The sequence below is a fragment of the Mustela nigripes genome, chromosome 5 (assembly GCF_022355385.1).
Source record: "Mustela nigripes isolate SB6536 chromosome 5, MUSNIG.SB6536, whole genome shotgun sequence".
Taxonomy (NCBI): Eukaryota; Metazoa; Chordata; class Mammalia; order Carnivora; family Mustelidae; genus Mustela; species Mustela nigripes.
The window spans coordinates 81,696,862-81,721,926 of NC_081561.1; the positions used below are offsets into that span (position 1 = coordinate 81,696,862).

At 38.5% G+C, this 25,065-nt stretch overlaps 2 protein-coding genes and 1 pseudogene across 2 annotated transcripts; 2 read left to right on the forward strand and 1 right to left on the reverse strand.

Moving 5' to 3' along the window:
- Positions 1 to 10,460: 10,460 nt before the first annotated feature.
- On the forward strand, positions 10,461 to 11,488 carry LOC132017365 (trace amine-associated receptor 4-like). Its single transcript, XM_059399161.1, is given in 4 exon segments — positions 10,461 to 11,146; positions 11,148 to 11,227; positions 11,230 to 11,267; positions 11,270 to 11,488. Coding segments are annotated over 4 exon segments (1,023 nt in total).
- Positions 11,489 to 19,739: 8,251 nt separating this feature from the next.
- On the forward strand, positions 19,740 to 20,753 carry TAAR5 (trace amine associated receptor 5). The gene has a single exon (XM_059399162.1). The coding sequence runs from the start codon at positions 19,740 to 19,742 to the stop codon at positions 20,751 to 20,753; it is 1,014 nt and encodes a 337-aa protein (XP_059255145.1).
- A 1,715-nt stretch (positions 20,754 to 22,468) lies between these two features.
- Positions 22,469 to 25,065, reverse strand: part of LOC132018666 (trace amine-associated receptor 6-like) — a 6,391-nt pseudogene continuing 3,794 nt past the window's right edge.

Below are 25,065 nucleotides of genomic sequence, written 5' to 3' on the forward strand. Positions count from 1 at the left end.
GTACCAAGGCAAAACCTTCCCTGGAGAGTGGGCCAAACTAACCCATGATATGGGGCCAGATTGCCAAAAAACTGCAGTGGGAGCTCGTTTTTCAGCAAGAACACAAAATAGCAAAGGTTTGGAATAGTCAATTCTGTCTATCTGAGCAGCTTCTAGCCTTTTCTGGATCAGACTGATGGCTGCTTTTGCCCCCTCAGTTAACTGAGGAGGAGAGGTGAGGTTAGGGTCTCCTTTAAGTGTCTCAAATAAGGGTGACAATTCCTGATCAGTGAGTTTTAGATAGGGTCTGATCCAATTGATATCTCCTAACAATTTTTGAAAATCATTTAACGTGTTTAGGTGATCCGTCCGCAGGGTTATCTTTAAAGGTCTGACTTTAGTATTCTCTAACCTAGTTCCCAAATAAACAACACCAGGAGCTGGTTCTTTGAAAGAATTAATAAGATTGATAAACCGCTGGCCAGACTTATCAAAAAGAAAAGAGAAAGGACCCCAAAAATAAAATCATGAATGAAAGAGGAGAGATCACAACTAACACCAAAGAAATACAGACAATTATAAGAACATACTATGAGCAACTCTATGCCAACAAATTTGACAATCTGGAAGAAATGGATGCATTCTTAGAGACATATAAACTACCACAACTGAACCAAGAAGAAATAGAAAGCCTGAACAGACCCATAACCAGTAAGGAGATTGAAACAGTCAATCAAAAATCTCCAAACAAACAAAAACCCAGGGCCAGACGGCTTCCCAGGGGAATTCTACCAAACATTTAAAGAAGAACTAATTCCTATTCTCCTGAAACTGTTCCAAAAAATAGAAATGGAAGGAAAACTTCCAAACTCATTTTATGAGGCCAACATCACCTTGATCCCAAAACCAGACAAGGATCCCATCAAAAAAGAGAATTACAGACCAATATCCTTGATGAACACAGATGTGAAAATTCTCACCCAAATACTAGCCAATAGAATGCAATAGTACATTGAAAGGATTATTCACCATGACCAAGTGGGATTTATTCCAGGGCTGGAAGTTTGGTTCAACATCTGCAAATCAATCAATGTGATACAACACATTAACAAAAGAAAGAACAAGAACCATATGATACTCTCAATAGATGCTGAAAAATCATTTGACAAAGTACAGTATCCTTTCTTGATCAAAACTCTTCAAAATGTAGGGATAGAGGGCACATACATCAATATTATCAAAGCCATCCATGAAAAATCCACCACAAATATCATTCTCAAAAACTGAAAGCTTTTCTGCTAAGGTCAGGAACATGGCAGGGATGTCCATTATCACCACTGCTATTCAACACAGTACTAGAAGTCCTAGCCTCAGCAATCAGACAACAAAAAGAAATTAAATGCATCCAAATTGGCAAACAAGAAGTCAAACTCACTCTTTGCAGATGATATGATACTTTATGTGGAAAACCCAAAAGACTCCACTCCAAAACTGCTAGAACTTATACAGGAATTCAGCAAAGTGTCAGGATATAAAATCAATGCACAGAAATCAGTTGCATCTCTCTACACCAACAACAAGACAGCAGAAAAAGAAATTAAGGAGTCAATCCCATTTACAATTGCACCTCAAACTGTAAGATACCTAGAAATAAACCTAACCAAAGAGGCTAAGAATCTATACTCAGAAAACTATAAAGTACTCATGAAAGAAATTGAGAAAGAAACAAAGAAATGGAAAAATGTTCCATGCTCCTGGATTGGAAGAACAAATATTGTGAAAATGTCTATGCTACCTAAAGCAATCAACACATTGAATGCAATTCCTATCAAAATCCCACCCATTTTTTTCCAAAGAAATGGAACAAATAATCCTAAAATTAATATGGAACCAGAAAAGACCTCGAATAGCCAAAGGAATATTGAAAAAGAAAGCCAAAGTTGGTGGCATCACAATTCCTGACCTCAAGCTCTATTACAAAGCTGTCATCATCAAGACAGCATGGTACTGGCACAAAACAGACACATAGATCAATGGAACAGAATAGAGAGCCCAGAAATAGACCCTCAACTCTATGGTAAGCTAATTTTCGACAAAGCAAGAAAGAATGTCCAATGGAAAAAAGACAGCCTCTTCAATAAATGGTGTTGGGAAAATTGGATGGCCACATGCAGAAAAATGAAACTGGACCATTTCCTTACACCACACACAAAAATAGACTCAAAATGGATGAAAGACCTCAATGTGAGAAAGGAATCCATCAAAATCCTTGAGAAGAACACAGGCAGCAACCTCTTCAACCTCAGTCTCGCCAAATTCTTCCTAGAAACATCACCAAAGGCAAGGGAAGCAAGGGCAAAAATGAACTATTGGGATTTCATCAAGATCAAAAGCTTTTGCACAGCAAAGGAAATAGTCAACAAAACCAAAAGACAACTGACAGAATGGGAGAAGATATTTGCAAATGACATATCAGATAAAGGGCTAGTGTCCAAAATCTATAAAGAACTTAGCAAACTCAACACCCAAAGAATAAATCATCCAATCAAGAAATGGGCAGAAGACATGAACAGACATTTCTGCAAAGAAGACATCCAGATGGCCAACAGACACATATAAAAGTGCTCCACATCACTCGGCATCAGGGAAACACAAATCAAAGCCACAATGAGATATCACCTCACACCAGTCAGAATGGCTAAAATTAACAAGTCAGGAAATGACAGATGCTGGTGAGGATGTGGAGAAAGGGGAACCCTCCTACACTGTTGGTGGGAATGCAAGCTGGTGCAGCCACTCTGGACAACAGCAAATTTTTTCCTCAAAAAGCTGAAAATAGAACTACCCTATGACCCAGCAATTGCACTACTGGGTATTTACCCTAAAGATACAAATGTAGTGATCCAAAGGGGCACGTGCACCTGAATGTTTAGAGTAGCAATGTCTATAATAGCCAAACTATGGAAAGAACCTAGATATCCATCAACAGATGAATGGATAAAGAAGATGTGGTATATTTTCACAATGGAATACTATGCAGCCATCGAAAGCAATGAAATCTTGCCATTTATGACGATATGGATGGATCTAGAGGGTATCATGCTTAGTGAAATAAGTCAAACGGAGAAAGACAACTAACATATGATTGCCTTGATATGAGGAAGTGGAGATGCAACATTGGGGGTTAGGGGAGTAGGAAAAGAATAAATGAAACAAGATGGCATCAGGAGGGAGACAAACCATAAGTGACTCTTAATCTCAAAAAACAAATTGAGGGTTGCTTGGGGGTGGGGGGTTGGGAGACATTGGGGAGAGTATGTGCTATGGTGAGTGCTGTGAAGTGTGTAAACTTGGCAATTCACAGACCTGTACCCCTGGGGATAAAAATACATTATATGTTTATTAAAAAATAATAATAATAAATTAAAAAATTTAAAAAAAAAGAATTAAGGGATTTCCTTGCCCCAGGACGTCTGGGGCATTTTACCAATGAGAAGTACTTGCAGGATGTAAGGAAGTTGAAATGAAGGTATTTAACCCGGACAACCTCTCTGCCACATTGCCCTGGGGTTGGTGAACTTCTTTCAGGAAAGGTCAGGTGGAATCCCTCTCTCTATACAGCCATCCCCTCAAATTCCCATAGCCAGTGCCCTTGCCCAGGCACTTTGGACCCTGCAGGGTGGTGACATTGTGCTATTGCTGTCCCTGGGTGCTAGGCTGTTTCTTGCTGGTTTTCTTAATGCTGCCCATGTCTTTGTATATAAGCCCTTTATTAAACTCTCCTCAGTCACCCAGGCTTACCACACCATCTGTTTCCTGCTAGACACGTGGTGAATGTAGCTTTTCATTGTTCTGAGATAAGATTTTTAAAATTCTCACCAAAGGCATCAAGTCTGTTGACGTCCAACTTGGCCTTTCTTTGTATTGTCACATTTAGTCATTCTCCTGGGGTTCCCACTTCTCTGAAGGTATCACTGGCCCCCAGTAACCCATTCCTCTGTTTGCCCTACCTGGGGGCATCTCACCCTCCCCTTCCACTTGGTTTGTCCTTGGGGAGAGGTATAACTGGAAAGGGGCAAGAAGGAATCATCTGCATCCTGGAAGTAGTCTATGTCTCTTCTGGGTTACGGCTGTACAGAAGTATATGTATTTAAAATCTCATAAGCTATATGCTTGTTATTTGTGTACTTACTGGGTGTGTGTTGTACCACAATAAAAAATTTATTAACAATTGTAAAACAGAAAAAAATTAATAACATATTTTAAGTGGGAATCCCAAAGCTATGGTGATAATTGCCTTAATTTGTGATCACTTAAATACTATAAATACTGAAAATGACAAATATACAAAGATTCCTTTAACTGAACATAAACTCTGTTAATAATATGGATTTGAATGACTGCATTTCTCTAATTCAGAGCCTTCATGAGCCTGAGTTATAAGGGTTTTTAAATTCTGCTACAGCTCGCTAAATTTTTAATTAATACGTTTGGATAGCATAAAGAAAAATAAGATAAAGAAACTTATTTAAGAATATTTTTAATTTTTGTAAAGGAGTGCATGCATATGAAAAAAGGCAAAAGGAATCCAGGTCTATAGACTATAAAATAAATTTCCCTCTAGTCTTAGTTCTTTTCTCTTATAAATGTCCTTTTTAGAGACAACCAGTTTCCTACATGTCTTTCTAGACATACACAAACAATCATATATTCACATTCTGTTCTCTCACACTTTTAAAAAAATGGCAAAATACCTATTAATGTTGTTCTGCCTCTTGGTTATTTCACTTAATATACCTCTTAGGGGTTCATTCTACATCAGGAAAAGGTTTTGCATAATTTTTCCAAAAGTCTGTAAAATACCCATTATTTGGAAATATCATAACTTAAATATCCATGCAAGCACGTGTACATTCATTGCCATATATCAGGAAATACTTCAGTTGTTTGTTTTTTGATATTCATTTTACTGCATCACAGTGATTCCGTTGTATCCCTTCACTTCTCCTTCTGTGATTGAGTACAGAGCATAGTGACCCCTGTCTACCCGGAGACCTACAGAACAGAATACAGTGATAAACTGGAATTAAACCCCGTCCTCTAGAAATTTGAACCCTAGTGGGGAAAAGGAAACATAAGAAGAGATGACCAGATATTTTGCAAAGCTTTTCAAGTATAATATACCTAACCTGAAACTATTTTTCGTTTAATTTAGATCTATTAGTTCTTTGGTGAATGAAGAAAATCCTATTGAAAAATCAAATGTGCAGTTTCAATCTGGTTAAAACCAGTTTTAATGTGGTTTGTTTTTCCTTCCTTCCTTCTCTCCTTTCTTCCTTCCTTCTCTCCTCTCATCCTTTCTTTTTTACTTATTGTTCGATCTTCATTTTACCCTATATCACTTTCTTCTTATTTATACTCTAACCTACACTACTTCACTCATCTTGGGGGTGAGCAGCTGAGGGGTTCACTGGTAAATGAATGCCAAGGACAGAAAAGCTCTTCCTAAGATCCAAAGGATGCCGTTGTTTTTCCTCTGGCAAACTAAGTTCTTTCCGTAAAAACCAAGTCCTGGTGTTCCAGTCGTCTTCTTGGCCCCCGCGGAGCCCCGGGAGAGCTTTGATGATGGGTCAGACAGCTCAGAACCTGACTGCAGCAGCCAAGTCTCTCTCTGTGCTATCATCTCAGAAGCTCCCTGAGGAGTTATTTTCATACATTTGAGCCTCAGCTGGAGCCTGGACAAGCCATTAACCGGTCCTAAGTTCTCCAGTATCTCTTAAAACAGCTTCATAATGAATTTCTTTCAGTTAAAATAATAATTTCCCTTTTTATTTTACTTACTTGATGTTGCATCTTCCTGATGCAACAAAAATTCATAAAAATATACTATGATGTTGTTAGTGCTCTGTCTAGGAAGAAGTTTGGAAGGAAGAGTTTTGTAAACCCAGATGAGCATAAAGAGAAAACGCAACATATTCTAACCAACCCCATTCACTGAGGCTTTTCATTGTATAAAGAAAAATCCTCAGAGGACAAAATAAAGTTGATTTTTACTAGTTAGCTTAAATACAAATTATTTTATTTTATTTTATTTTATTTTATAAATACTGAATCTCTGATGTTGTCTAAAGCATTGAGTATTGAGATATAACAAGTTTGTGTCCTTGATGAATGACAAAGTTATCAATGTAAACAACTTGAAGCTTGTCGTTTAGAACTGTAGTACACTAATAGAAACACTTTCCCTCAGGGTTCATGAAAACACCCACGTGGTGACAGCAGTTTTCACTTTCCATTTGGTTGGTTTGAAACATGGTTCTTAGTGCTTTTTGTCTGGCTGAGACCTTCATTTGGAAAATGATGGACTTTACTGCAGTCTGAATATCACTGAACTGTGCAGGGCAGCAAAAGGAAAAGGTACAAATAAATCAAATTTTCACTAGGGATTAAAGTATTTAATTTTTATTTTCTTTTTAAGTGATGTGGTCTGTTGTGCATTTTATTTTACTTATTTATTTTTCTAAAGATTTTCTTGATTTATTTTAGAGAGAGAGCAGCGAGCGTGAGTGGGAGGGGCAGAGAGAGAGAGAGAGAGAGAGAGAGACTCTCAAGCAGGCTCCCCGCTGAGCACAGAGCCCAAGCAGGGCTCAATGCCAGGACCCTAAGATCATGACCTTAGCTGAAACCACAAGTCGGGAGCTTAACTGACTGCCACCCAGGTGCCCCGGGATTAAAGTGTTTAAAAATGTCTATCATTTGGTAAAAAGTGGAGTGAGCACTTTTTGAATTTTAACTAAGTTTTCTCCTTCCTTACTCTTCCTTCTTTCCTTATCTTCCCTTCCCCCCTTCCTCCCTTTCTTTCATTTTTCTCCACTTCGGCCTTCTGTGAGGTCCAAGAAATAGTCACACGAACGGATTCGCCCTCCCAGAGCCAATTCTCCAGTGACCTGCTGTAATCACTTCTCGGGCAGCACACTGAATGTTGTTACAGGACACACCTGTCCAAAGTTGGACCACGTAGGTAATGCAGCCTCAGGAGGCATATTCTGTGTATATGTACTGACGTCAGCTAATCTGCCAAGAGTCTATTCCTAAGAGCTTGGGCCGTCGTGCCTTTTCTGGTCGAATATCAGCGAAGAGGAGAGCCGGTGAGGCGCAATGCCCATATGCATGGTAAGAAACCTCAGCACAGCAGACAATTCATCTCTCAAAATTTTCAGCTCCAAATTACCTCTTTAGACAAATTCTGGTAAGCCAAGATCAGACGCATTTATCCTTGTTTGTTTTTTTGTTTTGTTTTGTTTTGTTTTTGCATGTAGAAAGGAGCCAACCTTAAAATACTGATCTAAAAAATAAATCTGGATCATTTTTTTAAAACATGGAAATTCTAAAGTGGCAATGATAGGAGGACCCACAGCAGTTCCTTCTGAAATCTACTTCACAAGTAAGTTCCCTTACCTAAGAATCTATTTTATGAGTGAGATACATCAAAAGAAGATAATATCTTTTTCCCCCACAGAAATAGTCTCAGAGGTAAAACTGCTGAGCTATCCCACCAACAAAGGGAAGAAAAATCATGCCTGATGAAGCAGGTATGATATGTCCTTTGCTAAAATTTTCACTTTATTTATAATACATTATTGAGCCTGATGGATATTGTCTTTCTTATTTGGGGGAAATACATATATTATTAGAATTTTAGGTATTTGATGTTTAACGGAAATTATTACGTGAGTCCTTTTTCATTTTTTTCTTTGCAATTCTAAGGAAATCATTCTTTCAGATCCTTTGTGTATATTTATGTTATCTTTCTCCTTAAGGAATTAAGTTTGAAATAAAGGTCATACAATTCATCCTCCTCTCCAGAGTTGTTTGCAAATGCTTCTTATTACCTCTCAGCAAAAATGACTAATAATTTCCTATGTGTGCCTCCTGTGATGGTTTACAATGTTGTCGTACATTTGGCCCCTGGAAAGGTTATTGGTTAAAAAATAATAATAAAAAAATAAAAGGTATAACAATAATATTCTCTGATAAAAGTGAGATGTCATAGTGGGTTTAACTTTGTTTAAAATTACTGTATTAAAATTACTGTATTTTTTTTGGAAGTGCATCTTCCAAGTAAAGGAACCTATTCTGCTATGTTCTTAAATAAAAAACAAAACCATCATTGTACTTGATCTCATGACACTTTCCTTATTTAAGGAAGCAGGAGACCAGCAGCCACATTTGCTTTTGTAATTTGGGGCCAAAAACTTACAGGTAGAGGCTTAAAGTATAATTACCTTTTCATTACCTTCCCAATTCATTCATGTAATAACTTTTTAGGTAAATGTATATGTCTTACTCTTTTTGTCTTGCTCTAACACTTAAATGTTTAAAGGCTTCCCTGATAGAGATAACCTTGGGCCAGAAACTTGAGATTAAGTTCAGGAAGCTGTTTCATACCGTCTTTCCTCCCACACAATATAAGAGGAAATAAAGGACATTCACTTTGTAAACCCGAGTTTAAGTTATAGCAATTCTTTCAAGTATTAAGATTTCAAAAATAAATTCAAACTCCCCAAATTATACCATGAACGATTGAAGAGTATATTTTGTACAAGGAATGCTGTGTTTATGGAAAGACAGTGACAAATGATTAATTTTGTGGTACTTGTTAGCTACCTTTAAAGATATTTTTTAAAAGAATTGAAGAAAAAATTTTAAATTCACAAAAACAAAGAAAATAAAAAGCAGAATAAAGTTAATTTATTTTAGAAGTTAATTTGGTATTTAAGACTTTAATATATTCAGGGATGCCTGCGTGGCTCAGGTCTCTGAGCCTTTGGCTCAGGTTATGATCTCAGGGTCCTGGGATTGAGCCCTGCCTCGGGCTCTCTGCTCAGCGGAGAGCCTGCTTCCCGCACTCGCCCACCCGCCCCTCGCCTGCCTCTCTTCTACTTGTGATCTCTGTCAAATAAATAAATAAATTCGTAAAAAAAAAAAAAAAAAAAGGACACCATCTTAGAAAAAAAAAAAAAGACTTCAAAATAGTCAGTATTTTATGGCTTAAGTGATAAGTGATCAGATCATTTGTACTGTTTGTTCCAAAGTTGATAATCTAGTCTAAAAAGGACTGGAATAAGTCTTCGTCCTTTTTACCTCTTACTTCTCTGTGTTTGGGTTTCTCAAGTTCAGCTCCATTGCATGATATTTGATGGGCACAATTAAAACCCATGTAAAGAAAAATGATAATCTGAGAAGTTAAATTATTATATCCAAATAAAATGTGCCATAGTATTAAAATGTCAAGTAATACACAATAGAAAAAATTGCTGAGCTATAGTAGCAAATACGGTAAATTATTTTCAAAGGTACTTATATTCTCATTTAATGTATTCTTCTCAGGCCAAAGTGCATTTCTCCAACCTGGCTTTAGATCTCAGTAATGCTTGTCATTGGTCATCAGAGTCATACATCCAGTCTTGTCCCTGGAGAAACAAAAATCAAACCTCAGTCCTACTCTGAGTAAGTCAGTCTCATCATTCTCCATTTTCAGGGCAACAGCATCAATTATGTAAGTGACAGTTTAAACAATGAGCACGCTTGTGTGTCAAATTTGTTACCAATAGAAGCCTTGCAATCTGTGGACAGGAGACCTCAACTTAAATTTGAATTCATGGATGCAGTTGCTATATGAAAGGAGATAACCTATAAGATTTACAGAATCTTTCACTTCAGTATTTCCTCCTCCTTTTTTCTGAGATTACTCAAGCGTATAATTTTGTAGGCTTTAGCACATTTTCGGTTTACCATAAATTGCTCTAAATGCAAAAAACCATATTCACGTTGGCAAGAGAAATGTTTCTTAAATTGAATAGGACATAACAAGCAACAGGATCCAAAGCATATGCAAATACCCACAAGAGAAATTAAGGAACGAAAAAAAAGCACAATCTTTAGACTCTAATCATTGTTTGAGCTAAACACTGAATAATAGTTCCACAGGTCCTGGTTATTCTTGAGGGGATTCTCGATCTGTCCCTAGATTTAGATCCCAGTAAGGGCTGCATAGTAGTGGAACCAGAACATGGACATTTACTTAGGTTGCTTAGGTGGTTATAACTGGGTTACTTAGACGTTGGGTGACAATATTAATTTAGTTGTCTTTAGTTCCTTCCTAGTTAAGAGACAGTCTTTAGACTACTAGTAGGGGCATCTCCAGAGAGCCAGTGTGAAATGCAGACTCTCAACCTCTATCCCAGAGTTAGAATCTATGTTTTAAAATGATCCCTAGGTGATTCCTGTGTACATTAAAATTTAGGAAGCAATGCTCCTGGTAGATAGGGAGTTCAGCTTGGGATTAGAATGGCAGCTAGTTGGGCCTTTCAGAAAATTGGTCCACCAACAATTTTCATTATTTTTCCTCTTTCTTTTATAGAAAAGAGAGAAACATAGTGTTTTTGGAGAAGACTAATAGTACCCACAGGACAAAGACAATGAATTCACCTGATCTTTGGAACCCTCCAGAAGGACAATTTTGCTTTGCTTTGGTCAACAACTCTTGCCCTAGAATTGTGAGGTCTGTGTTGAGTGTGTGTACCATGTACATTGTCATGATTGGTGCTATAGTGATGACCATGATGGGCAACCTGGTTGTGATCATTTCCATCGCCCACTTCAAGCAGCTCCAGTCCCCAACCAACTTCCTGATCCTCTCCATGGCCACCACGGACTTTTTGTTGAGCTGTGTGGTCATGCCTTTCAGTATGGTCAGGTCCATCGAGTCCTGCTGGTATTTTGGAGACCTCTTTTGCAAAGTCCACAGCTGCTGTGACATCATGCTCTGTACCACGTCTATTTTTCACCTCTGCTTCATCTCTGTGGACCACTACTATGCTGTCTGTGATCCTTTGCATTACGTCACCAGAATCACCATCCCTGTAATAGAGGTCTTCCTGTTCATCAGTTGGTCCATCCCCATCTTTTTTGCCTTTGGCCTGGTATTCTCAGAGTTCAACATAATTGGTGCAGAAGACTTTGTTGCAGCCATTGACTGTACAGGTTTGTGTGTATTGATATTTAACAAGCTCTGGGGGGTGCTGGCCTCCTTTATAGCCTTTTTTCTCCCTGGGACTGTAATGGTGGGGATTTACGTACACATTTTCACAGTAGCTAGGAAGCATGGGTCCTACCAGGAAACAGGCATGGTCAGAAAGCAAAATGAAAGTATCATCCAAAAAAGAAAGCAAGGCCACCAAGACTTTAAGATAGTCATGGGAGTGTTTGTGCTGTGCTGGCTGCCCTTTTTTTTGTCTTGACGATCACAGACCCTTTCATTAATTTTACAACTCCTGAAGATTTATACAATGCCTTTCTCTGGCTGGGTTATTTCAATTCCACTTTCAATCCCATTATATACGGTATGTTTTATCCCTGGTTTCGCAAGGCTTTGAGGATGATTGTCACGGGAACCATCTTTCAGCCTGACTCTTCCTCCCTAAACCTATTTCCTGCAGATGCTTAGGGCAATGTTCGCCATTCTTTTTGGTCAGGGAATCTTGGATGCTCTTTCCCCCAAAGGTAGGGCCATGGACTTGCTGGATAAAGATAGTCTTCATGTTGGTGTCGGATACCTAAACAGGAGGAATAGATCTAGCTTTCTGGGCGTACCAGAGCTACCAAACTGGTCAATTTCTGGGGTTGTGGGGAAGGCATCTCCAATAAAAAGAAACTCTGTCCCATGGTTTGCTGATTCCTGAATTTACCAAGGATTTGGAGTTTCATCTCTTTGTTTTAAATCAAATGGGGACCGTCTTTTTTTCTTGTAAACATCGGAGGAGGAGACACAGCTATTTGATCTCCACACTCACTGGCAGCCACACTGGGTAATCTAAGTCTTTCTTAAGATTATTGTTATATCTTAGAGGAGTGGGAGAGCGAGCTTGAGTACACTGGGAACCTAGATTATTGAGCATGTGAGTGATGTGAATGTGAAGGGGAGAAGAAAGCAGACAGGCACAGCTACTTTCTTTTTTTTCCTTTTTTTTATTTCCTTGTTTTTTTTGGTGGTTCTGACTTAAACCTCTTTCCAAAAGGATTGATGTGAGTTTTGTGATGTTTTGATTAAAGTCTTTCTGAATAAGAAGAATGAATAAAGAAAGAGTTTAGGAATATATTTTTTCTTTCTCCCAATATGTAATGTGTATATATATGTGTGTGTGTATATGTGTATCTATCTATATATATATCTATACATATATATGTATATATCTATATATCTATATATAGATATATAGATTGATATATATATAGATATATAGATATCTATATCTATATACACATATAGATATCTATATATCTATATCTATATCTATATCTATATATATATACCCATATATATGGAGAGAGAACATGTGTATAAACATATAGGTGGTATTTCCACCTCTTTGAGTGCCTGTGTGTACATACTAATTATTCACCAAGCTTGATCTTCATTCACAAACTGAAGTTCCTGCCCTACCCCACAGTTCTAAGATAATACTTACTGCCTCAAATGTCTCTTCACATGTCTTTCTGTCTTTCTCTTCTTTCTACCCCATAAACTTATTTTGTCCTTTACAATCTTCTTTTCACCCTTCACACCATCACCCTGTCTCTCTAATTTGGTGGTTCTTCTCCACCAGGGACAGATTTGCCTCTTGTGGACCTTTGGCAATGTCAGGAGACATTTTTGGTTTTCGCAGTCAGGGAGGAAGTGCTACTAACATCTAGAAGGTAGAGCTGAGGAATACGGCTCAACTGTCTACAATGCACAGAGCAGCCCCCACAAAAAAAGGTTATCAGGCCTCAAACTTCAAGAGTTCTATTGTTGAGAAGCCCTGCTATAACCTTAGCTAAGTGCAAAGCCTCAATATGCATATCTATGTACACTTCTTTGAAATATATTTATTTCCAGCTATATTATTTCTTCCAAACTTTGAGTCCCTCATTTCTTATTACCAGTGAAGTATCTTTCTGAATGCTCCATCAAGATCTCAAACTCTACGTATCCAGCATCCTCCCTCTGAGCGCACCTTACTGCCCCAAACCTGTTTCTCTGATTCCTGCTTTGTATCAGAGTTGAATGTACACAGGTGTGTTGGTTCCTCACTAGACTAGAAGCTTCTTTTGTATGACGCTGTACCTTTCTATTTTCCATTTTTTGTATCCTACAGGGTCTGGTATGGTTCCTTTTCCATAAAAATCTTTGAACATGTTCACTGGATAACAGAAACATAGAAGCTCTGAAGAAAATGAGAATAACTCAAATTCACAGAAATAAACAAGTATAAGGTTAGATAAGTGGGGACTCCTTCTCTTGGGAGAGAAGATGGAAGAAAGATCCTATTTATAAAGAAGAAACTGAACTGAATTTAATTCCTGTTCTTTTTGGTCATATGTGCACAATATTCTATTAGGGAACGTGGGGACAGGGCCAACAGAAGTGCTTAGAGGAAAATGACTTACTGACTCAGAAACATTTGCAACCTTTAAAATGAAGCTTTCATGCTCATAGAGTGAGCTCCCTGAGAACAGAGATAAGATCTTCCTCTAACTCCCCATGTCCTCCATGCTATTTGTTATGCTCCACAAATAAGTGAAACCATACGATAATTCCCTTCCCTTACCTAGTGACTCACTAGCAAAAGTGCTTCATAGAATGATTTGGTCATATAGAAATATTGCTCACTATCTTGTAATGGCAGATTGGGAAATTTCTCAAATGCAGATATTCAACAGAAGGAGTCTTCCAGCCAAGTAGAATATATCTGCAAACTTAGAACTGTTTATATGCAGCTGATGCATTTTATTTATAACTTGGCCTACTTTTGCAGGAAGAAAGGTTGCTTTTAAGAATGATAACCTTCAGACACTGATAAGTTAAAGACAAAACTTGTTACCATTAGCAGAGGTTTTAATGTTAAGTGCATTTTATTACAATAATTCTTATAGTAATATCAGAGTATTTGGTTAAGCAAACCCCTCCATTCTATGATCTGGCCAAATGACATCACACATCCAGGCAGGACATCTTAACCCTAGAAGTTTCTAGTGTTTCTATATAAATTTATATAAATTTTAATATAATTATACAAATATTATCATATAATAAATATAATCATAGAATGATAGTAATTATGTAATTATACACATTTATATAATTATGTATGAAATTATTTATATTATTTTGTATAATTATGCATAAATTATATAAATATAATCATAAAATACATAATAAATATATGTAATATAATATATACTATACACATATATATACAACACAAATATGTAAATCTTAAATGAATTGTGAATGTTTTTGCTTTTTTGACTCTATCCTCACTGTAAACTATTTATTGGGAGTGATTCACTACTCCAAAACACATTTAATAGTATCTCTATCAGGTTGAGAATTTCCAATACTCTCTGGATCTACATATTCTGTTGAATATTAAGAACCTCCAGTGGAGCACCTGGGTGGTTCAGTTGACTGGGCATCTGCCTTGGACTTGGGTCATGGTCCCTGGAGCCTGGGATGGAGCCCCACATCAGGTTCCCTGCTCAGCGGGCAGTCTGCTTCTCCCTCTCTCTGCCCTTCTCCCTGCTTGTGTGCTCTCTTTCTCACTCTCTCTCAAATAAATAGATTTTTTTTAAAAAGGTGTCTCCTGAGGACTGTATTTATTATTTGGTCATTTGAATATGGCATATTTAGGTCTTGAGATGTTTCAGCAAATTATTATTATTATCAAAGGACAGGATTTGAAATCAAAATTAGGTTTTGAGATACTTAGTGGAGTATTGGTTTATTCTTTAATGGTTGTAGGAATACAGTCTTTCAGGAGGCAATTTCCTCTGCCCCTAATCCTGAAGGCAACATGCCAGAGGCTAGGGTACTCCTTCTGTTTGAAGAATCAAAGAAGCAGGAGGAGTTAGGCTGAGCGAGAACTCCTTCCTGCATCTGATGGGGGTAATAGAGCACTGCAGGATGGCAGGAACGTTTTACCATCAGCTTTCCAAGATGAATCTTCCTTCCTCTTTAGGGATTCACAAGGTGGTTGAACTGCTAGAACCTAGGGACTGAACAGGAAGGGCAGCCCTTCACTCAGTACATAACTCATTTTGTCGTTTGCTCTCAGAATAGCATAAAACATGTGACAATATCAAGGAACTTGGATCTGAGGCCACGGGTCCTTTTTGTAGACCAGCATTTTCTTTTGCCCACTAAAAGCATAGCTAAACAGATGAGAAATGAAAGAGCGAGTGGAAGCTTCTGTTGTAGTCATAATCACTCCTTACCTTCATGAAGAACTTTTGTCATGTACAAAAGATGCCCGTGAACATCAGCTCAATTATTACTCAAAACAACACCACAAGCTCTTCCCAAGTGGGAGAAGTGGGAGGTGGCTATTCCTAGAAAAAGTGAATCATTCCATTTTTATTCCAAATCCAATGTTCTTCTTTCCAGAATGTATCTAGGTTGACTAGAACAGCCATTATCTCAGGAGGACGATGGCTGCCATGGACACTGTGCTCTCTGTATTGAAAACCACTCAGTTCAATAAACATGTACTGAGCATCTACTATGTGCCAAGGGCTACTTTGACTGTTTGTGGTTCAGAGATGACTAAAACTGAAATCCTGGCTTCAAGGGAGTTACAGTCTAATAGGAGAGACATAGCCACTTAATTCCACAACATGGTAATACGTTCTGTGATAGAGCCAAGCACAATAAGCTATGGGAATATGGAGGAGGAAATTTTTGCCCAGCTTGGGGTAGAGGGAAAACTGTCAAAGCAATGTGTCATCAGATTGAACAAGGGAGCCATTTCCAACCACTGAAATATCGAATCTTAGCATTCCCTATAACCCCTAGCTCAAACCCCAGTTCCTTTAAGAGATTATGCAACTTCTCCAATATTAGAAGATTCAAAGCCAGGTCTATCTCTTGATAAATCCCATGGTTTTTACTTCATCTACTGCTAACCTACGTTTTTCCTTTCATATGCATTTAATTGGTCTATGGATTACAGAGGGGCTACTAAAAACTGGAAAATTTATACTCCTTAAACAAATTGTTTCTTTCTTTCTTTCTTTCTTTCTTTCTTTCTTTCTTTCTTCCTTTCAAGGGAATTTTTTTTTTACAATTCTTTCTGTTAAAAAAAAAAAAAAGGAAAGAAAGGAAAGGAAAATGAAATAAAAGAAAAGAAAGCCCTCCCTTCCTCAGACCTTAGTCACCAACAGTGATTGCTGTTTTAGACTACAAAAACAAGCAGAGGCAATTCTTAAACACTTAGTAACTGCGTTTCCGTAACGTTGCTGAAGATTTACATGTTCCTTGGAGATCATTGGTTTGATTTTTTTCTTTTTTAGAATATCACCTAGCTGCCTTTCTCTCTGCTGGACCAAAACTCGGTAGTTTATTTCAAGGGAGTCTGACATTGCTTCGGCGGGAAAACACTAATATTCCTGTTTTGTGGCCTAGACTAGTGGCTTTAGTGATATTAAAATAGCAAGACTAATTGTTAAAATCCTAAATCAAACAAAATTTTGACTTTCTCATAAATATTTCACTTACAGTTATTTCCTGTTTCTTAAAATAAATAGCCACTTTGAGGCAAGCAGGGGGAAAGGAGCATCCCTGAATCCTGAGATAAGCAAGAAAACCTAGAGGTTCTAGACTCCAATGACTTTTCCTCCTAGCTGTTATGTTAACTGGAATGTATTTCTGAAAGTGAGTGGAAGAGGGAACAAGAGCCCTAAATTGGGAGGGTTGACACGGGGTCTGAAATAATATCCACTCACACTCTTGTCTGTCCAATTCTGCTTACTCTGACAGGTACTGTTCTTAACATTCATTCATCGTCATGATAAAACTGTGGTGTAGGTAGTGTACTATACTCAATTAATGGATGAGAAAACTGGGTGCAGAGAATTAGGTAATCTCTGATCTAGGGATCACAAAACTAGAAATAGTCTTTTTTTTTTTAAAGATTTTATTTATTTCTTTGACACAGCAGATCACAAGTTGGCAGAGAGGCAGGCAGAGAGAGAGAAAGAGGGAAAGCAGGCTCCCTGCTGAGCAGAGAGCCTGATGCGGAGCCCGATGTGGGGCTCGATCCCAGAACCCTGAGATCATGACCCGAGCCAAAAGCAGAGGCTTTAACCCACTCAGCCACCCAAACGCCCCACTAGAAATAGTCATTTTAAATTCTGTATCTCCAAATAGACTTGTGATTCCATATTGCATTTCAGGTTTGATGTAATATATCCCCCCAAATAAACAAAACATTTTTTTTTTAACAGAGAATTTCCTCCTTTAGGCCTTATTTTATTTGTAAGGGATTTGTCCTTATTTTTCACACATTCTTGGTCACATTAAACTTAGAACTGTAGGACTTCCTGGCTGATCGCCGATGGACTATGTCTTATAAACAGAGGGGTGTCATGGTTTGTGGTAATGCAGGATCCTTCCTGGTCTGATTATCAAGTTCTGGAGTCAGAAATCTGTTTTCGTGCACATGGACCTGGTACAAGGCAAATTTCCAACAATCACTACTGGGTTTAGCCCAGGCTGTGTAGAGAGGGTAGAGATGCCTGCCAACTTCCTTCATTTTTTTTTTTTTTCCATTTTCTTTCCTTCTTTTTTTTTTTTTTTTTTTTTTTGACCTCTATACCTTCTATGAAAGGCTCTGCTGGCAGATGTAATCTCTTGTCACATTTAGAATTATGTCATTTTTGCAATGTCATTTTGACTTATATTGTGTAATGATCTCTCTAAGGCCATAAAGAGGCATTTCATCCTCTGGAGGTTTGGTACCAAGAATCAGAGAGCAGACTATGTCGTGGCCGGCGCGACAAGAGGGAGCAGGGTTGAAGGAGAGGAGAATGAAGAAAGGGAGTGTGGGGAACAGGAGGGACTCAGGCAAACGTGTCAAGCAAGTGCCAAAGTCTATTTCGCAGAGTTCTGATTTACACCACACAGTAAGGGAATCACCTCCTGTACATCTGGTTCTAGTTTCTATTTTGGCCTGAGAGTAGCTGGCCATGCAGAGATATCAGACAGCCTTGACCTTCGTGGTTTAGACACTTAGGCCATAACTCAATATTCACAAAACACAGGAGCCTTATTAACTTAGTCTTGAGACAGCAGCTGCAATGGCAACAAGCCAAACCTCACAAAGTTCTCATAACAATCAGCAGGGAGACACAGTGGCACTCTAGCTCGCCACCTGCGAAGGTCCTCGGTTGAAGAGGTTCCCAAGAACTGTTGCTCTGTTGGGTTAACCCCTTCTAGGCACAAGGCCCCCAACAAGAACATGGTTGAATATATTATTTTCCTTGATAATATCCATGTGAAGTAGGGACGTTTAAGTATAATTATAGGTACTCTTACCAATTAGGAGACAGAGGGAAAAAGGGTATAAATCATGACCTAGGCAGTAACAGAACCAGAATCTAACTGCTGTATTCAGGGCACTGTTTTATCTACTGTGATTTTTTTAACCAAGATAAAACCTAAGAGCTAAAACAAATAAAAAAAAAAATCATGATGAATCCAATGTGGAGGTCACAAACCAAAGGGCTTATGATCAATTATTCTCAACTATTTTGTTGAAAAAAGTGTACACGAATAATCCTAAAGCAGAAGGGATATATGAAACTTACCAAAAATAAAACTAAACAACATATAAAAACCAGTGTCTTCAATTATCTCTAATTAATTGGCAGGATAAATGATCCTGTCCCAAGTAGGAGCCTCAAGCTCCTGACACTTGTGAGTAGTGTAAACTAGGTCCCTTGGTGCTCCTCTATCCCTCATTTGTGTGACATACACACTGAGGACTGGTTTCTATCTGGAGTATAAAATCATATCCTGATTGCACATCTGTACTCTTTGCTGCTAGGAGAGAATTCTACATACCTATGTTCACCTGCTACAAGAAGGGCTTCTTCTGAGGAAGTGATTCTGATTCCTACCTATGTAAGCAGCTTAGAAACGTTGAATTCATTTTTATTAGAACTTGTTTAAAATTTCACAGGTTAGTGTTAAGATAGAAGAAATACTTTTTCAAACCACATAGCTCTTTAGAGATGTATAAACAATGTGTGTTCTCTTTAAGAATTGTGCAGCAGCAGAACTGAAATCGGGTCATTTTCTATTCTTTTAATTATTTGCATTTTGAATTATTTTCTTGGGAAAGTGGACATGTAATTAAAAAGCTTAAGCTGTTAATTACTGTCATTTTATTTAAGTCTTGAAGGGAGGAGCCAGAAGTTACTCCTTCCCCAAGTGATGATTTGTTACAAAGAATGAATTCTTCCTTTGGTTCAGACTTACAGCTTAAAGTCTCACTTTACACTTGACAATGGGTGAGCTTATCAAAATGGCAGAGGCACCCTCTCAATAATTGTATAACACCTACTGTGACATTGCCTGTTTTGTCTTTGTGGGAACATTTAGATTACATTCTTCTTCTTTTTCCTTGAAGATACAGTCTACACTCTTCTTCTACACTCTTTTCAAAAGTGCCCAGTCAGACAAAACAGAGTTTGCATAGAAATGACTCTTAGGAGATCTTAAATCCCACGTTGCTTTGATTTTTGGAGCACATTTTATTCAGTACCGCAGGAAATTGCACTAGGTTCCAAACCGCTCTTCAGTTTCTCCTCTATGTCTTTTTTTGGGGGGTGGGACAGGTGGCCAGTTCCCAGAGAGAGAGGAAAAGAAGAAATCATAAATGACAGCTGTCCTCATCCAAGGTGCTGAAGAACATTCCACAAAATTCTGCTACCAGATGAATGGGTCTTGCCCCAGGACAATCCATCCTCTGGACATTCGGTTGGCCATCTACCTGGCCTGTGCATCAGGCATGCTGATTACAGTCCTAGGAAATTTGTTTGTGGTGTTTGCTGTGTCCTACTTCAAAGTGCTTCACTCTCCCACCAACTTCTTGCTGCTCTCCCTGGCTCTGGCTGATATGTTTCTGGGTCTGCTAGTGCTGCCCCTCAGCATCATTCGCTCAGTAGAGAGCTGCTGGTACTTTGGAGACTTCCTCTGCCGCCTGCATACCTACTTGGACACCCTCTTCTGCCTCACCTCCATCTTCCATCTCTGTTTCATTTCCATTGACCGCCACTGTGCCATCTGTGAGCCCCTGATCTATCCCTCCAAGTTCACGGTCAGGGTAGCCTTCAGGTACATCCTGGCAGGGTGGGGGATCCCAGCAGTTTACACTGCCTTCTTCCTCTACACAGATGTGGTAGAGAATGCGCTCAGTCAGTGGCTGGAAGAGATGCCTTGTGTTGGCAGTTGCCAACTGCTATTCAATAAGTTTTGGGGCTGGCTAAACTTTCCTATGTTCTTTTTCCCCTGCCTCATCATGATCAGCTTGTATGTGAAGATTTTTGTGGTTGCCACAAGGCAGGCTCAACAGATCAACACCTTGAGCAAAAACCTGGCTGGGGCTACCAAACGTGAAAGAAAAGCTGCCAAGACTCTAGGCATCGCTGTGGGGATATTCCTCTTGTGTTGGCTTCCCTTCACCATTGACACGCTGGTTGACAGCCTTCTTAACTTCATCACACCACCACTGATCTTTGACATCTTTATCTGGTTTGCTTACTTCAACTCAGCCTGCAACCCTATCATCTATGTTTTTTCCTACCGATGGTTCAGAAAGGCACTGAAACTCTGCCTGAGTGGGGAGATCTTCTCATCTCGGACACGCACTATTGATTTGTACCAAGAATGACTTCTTTAACTGAATGCAGGCAAGGAGTAGGAAGGATGAATGGTGCTGTGGCAGTGGGCTGTGTGGTGTCATGAGGTTGTGGACATGCTTCTTAGGACACCACGGTTTGAGTGGTGGGGAAAAACTTCTTAATTCGAAAAGAAATACAGTCCTTCTTTACTCAGTGTTTCTATAGGAGAGTGTAGGAAAGGAGAGAATGAAGTCAACCGAATATTCCTTGGATAAGTTAAAATTCTGTGAAAATATTGGGCTCCTTATTTGTTATTTTATTGAGACAGAGGAGATACAGAGGTGAAGGAAAAGAGCACAGAAGCTAGGATTTCTGCGTCCTCTCCTGGTCCTGCCATCTGCCAGTGCCAGGTGAGACTATTTTGGCAATCTTTGAATTCCTTTGTATCTCACGGAGTTTCAGCTAGAAAATTGGATTTTCATACTGTTTCTTCTCTAATGTCTCCTGAAGCTCAAATATTGTGTAATTTACTTTTCAGCAATGTTACTTGCATCCTAATTCACATCACTTTTTATAGTCATAGTTAAGTGTTCAGACTGTTTCTTTTTTATAATGTTCCCTTTAGAATCCATGTCTTTGTGGAATCCCACTACTAAACAGGATTGTAAGCTGGTTTCGCCCATTTCAATGATTACTGAGTTAACGTATTATATTCTTAAATGGATATCTCCTCCATTTCCTTTAATAATTGAAACTTGGAAATAATGGGCTATTTTTAAAATGATAATGATCCACATATCGCCATTGTAATATTTCTTCGTTTTAAAAAAAAATCACGTAAGTTAGACCTACTATCTTTCCAGGGACACGAGTACATGATTTTCTTTGGAAAAACAAATACCTATCCCACATGCTTGCTCAGCATTGAACCAAGAGTTTCTTACAAGCTGTTACTAGTAAAGACACTGACATCTTTTATGTACATTTTGCTTCTGTCTTCTTCCTAAATCTTTTCCAACAGGTCTCTAGTAATTCCCACATTTCTTACTGAATGCTTTTCAAATTAATAATTGCTTGTTTGGAAAACTTATTTGTAAATTAATTTGAGGTCTCTGAAGTACAAATAATATGGATAGATCTAACATAGATATAAACATAAGCCAATCAATCTCCATAAATAAAGAAGTAATGTTTTAGTTTGTTCTTGAAGTTAGCTGAAATGAATTTATTTCACTCCATTTCTTTCTTCTGGATAGAAAGAGAACTTTTATTGACTCTATTGTCTTTCTTAATTAATAATTATTTATTGTAGGGGCGCCTGAGTGGCTCAGTGGGTTAAGTGGGTGGCTCAATGGGTTAAGCCGCTGCCTTTGGCTCAGGTCAGCATCTCAATAGTCCTGGGATTGAGCCCTGCATTGGACTCTACGCTCAGCGGGGAGCCTGCTTCCCCCCCACCCCCACCTGCCTCTCTGCTTACTTGTGATTTTTGTCTGTCAAATAAATAAATAAGATCTTTAAAAAAAAAATCACTGCATGGTGTGTGTGTGTTAAAGAATAAATTATTCATCCCCTCATCAATGGTAGCGAAACAGACTATTTAAGGGAGGCTACTATAGCATGGTTTGTATTGTAGGGGAGATTGGACTCAAATCTGACTCCCACACACTCCAGTGGGGATCTATTCACAAAGAATAGGGTGTGGGACAGTGGGTGGAAAATTACTAAGAGGAAACACCAGGGTTAAAGGAACTTTTTGACTGACTCATTAGAATTTTTGCTGAAGGCGGGTCAGAATGATCAGAGGTTGAAGCTGGTTAGATACCAAGGGTGGGAGATTTTTGCGGAACTGACTGAGCGATTCTTGCTCAAACTGGATTTTACAAAGGCGGAGAGGGAAGCCCAGGATCTGGTCTAGCTAAATACAGGGATTAAAGGAGACTGATTAAAATTTGGTCAAAGGAGAGAGCCTTAGTTATATGTCCTCCCCCACCTCTGTATGCTTATCATGGAAACAGCATCAGGGGTTTCCCAAGGAGGGAGGGATCACTACAGGGATGCCAGCTTTTTAGTATGTGGGACAATGGCATGTGGTTATTAGACGAGGACTGTCTATAGATATAAATCTATCTGAGTAGAAATGGAATCAGCTATTTGTATGGATTTAGCTAGTTGGCTGCATGAAATACATAGCTATTAGGCTATGGGCAAACTGTCTCTATTTATTGATATAGACATTAATTACACAGTGAAGGACATACACGGTCATCTGTAAATAGGCCTCCCCTCCCATCCATGCTAACTTGAGTTCTTGCTGCAGATTTCACAGCTTTCCAGTCTACTCTGCAGTTAATCTGAAGTTAATGACTGTCCTCTCAAATATCTCCCATGGTTTCTATACTAGATTCCCTCTGTTTTCCCTAGAAGGGAGCACAGATTAGGATTAGAATTAAGGGAATCCCCTTGCCCTCGGGTGTCCAGGGGCATTTTACCAATGAGAAGTACTTGCAGGATGTAAGGAAGTTGAAATGAAGGTATTTAACCCAGACAACCTCTCTGCCACATTGCCCTGGGGTTGGTGAACTTCCTTCAGGAAAGGTCAGGTGGAATCCCTCTCTCAAATTCCCATAACCAGTGCCCTTGCCCAGGCACTTTGGACCCTGCAGGGTGGTGACACTGTGTTATTGCTGTCCCTGGGTGCTAGGCTGTTTCTTGCTGGTTTTCTTAATGCTGCCCATGTCTTTGTATATAAGCCCTTTATTAAACTCTCCTCAGTCACCCAGGCTGACCATACCATCTGTTTCCTGCTAGACACGTGGTGTGAATGTAGCTTTTCATTGTTCTGAGATAAGGTTTTTAAAATTCTCACCAAAGGCATCAAGTCTGTCGACGTCCAACTTGGCCTTTCTTTGTATTGTCACATTTACTCATTCTCCTGGGGTTCCCACTTTTCTGAAGGTATCACTGGCCCCCAGTAACCCATTCCTCTGTTTGCCCTACCTGGGGGCATCTCACCCTCCCCTTCCACTTGGTTTGTCCTTGGGGAGAGGTATAACTGGAAAGGGGCAAGAAGGAATCATCTGCATCCTGGAAATAGTCTATGTCTCTTCTGGATTATGGCTGTACAGATGTATATGTATTTAAAATCTCATAAGCTATATGCTTGATATTTGTGTACTTACTGGGTGTGTGTTGTACCACAATAAAAGATTTATTAAGAATTTTAAACAAAAAAAATTAACAACATATTTTAAGTGGGAATCACAAAGCTATGGTGATAAATGCCTTAGTTTGCTAATCACTTAAAATACTACAAATACTGAAAATGACCAATATACAAAGATTCCCTTTAAACTGAACATAAACTATGTTATACTATGGATTTGAATGACTGCATTTCTCTAATTCAGAGACTTCATGAGCCTGAGTTATAAGGGTTTTTAAATTCTGCTACAGCTAGTTAAATTTTAATTAGTATGTTTGGATAGCATAAAGAAAAATAAGATAAAGAAACTTATTTAAGAATATTTTTAATTTTTGTAAAGGAGTGCGTGCATATGAAAAAAAGCAAAAGGAATCAAGGTCTATAGACTATAAAATAAATTTCCCTCTAGTCTTCGTTCTTTTCTCCTATAAACGTCTGTTTTTGAGGCAACCACTTTCCTACATGTCTTTCTAGACGCAAACAATCATATAAACACATTCTGCTCTCTTACACTTTAAAAAAGATAGAAAAATGCTTATTAATGTTCTGCCTCTTGGTTATTTCACTTAATACACCTCTTAGGGGTTCATTCTATATCAGGAAAAGGTTTTGCATAATTTTTCCAAAAGTCTGTAAAATACCCATATTTTGGAAATATCATAACTTAAATATCCATGCAGGCACGTGTACATTCATTGCCATATATCAGGAAATACTTCAGTTGTTTGCTTTTTTTTTTACATGTTTTTTTTTAATTTTTTATTTTTTATAAACATATATTTTTATCCCCAGGGGTACAGGTCTGTGAATCACCAGGTTTACACACTTCACAGCACTCACCAAAGCACATACCCTCCCCAATGTCCAGAAAGAGATGGCATGATATTTTCAGAGCACTAAATGAGAAAAACATGCAGCCAAGAATACTATATCCAGCTTTTTGATATTCATTTTACTGCATCGCATTGATTCCATTGTATCCCTTCACTTCTCCTTCTGTGATTGAGTACAGAGCATAGTGACTCTGCCTACCTGGAGACCTACAGAACAGAACACAGTGATAAACTGGAGTTAAACCCCGTCCTCTAGAAATTTGAACCCTAGTGGGGAAAAGGAAACATAAGAAGAGATGACCAGATATTTTGCAAAGCTTTTCAAGT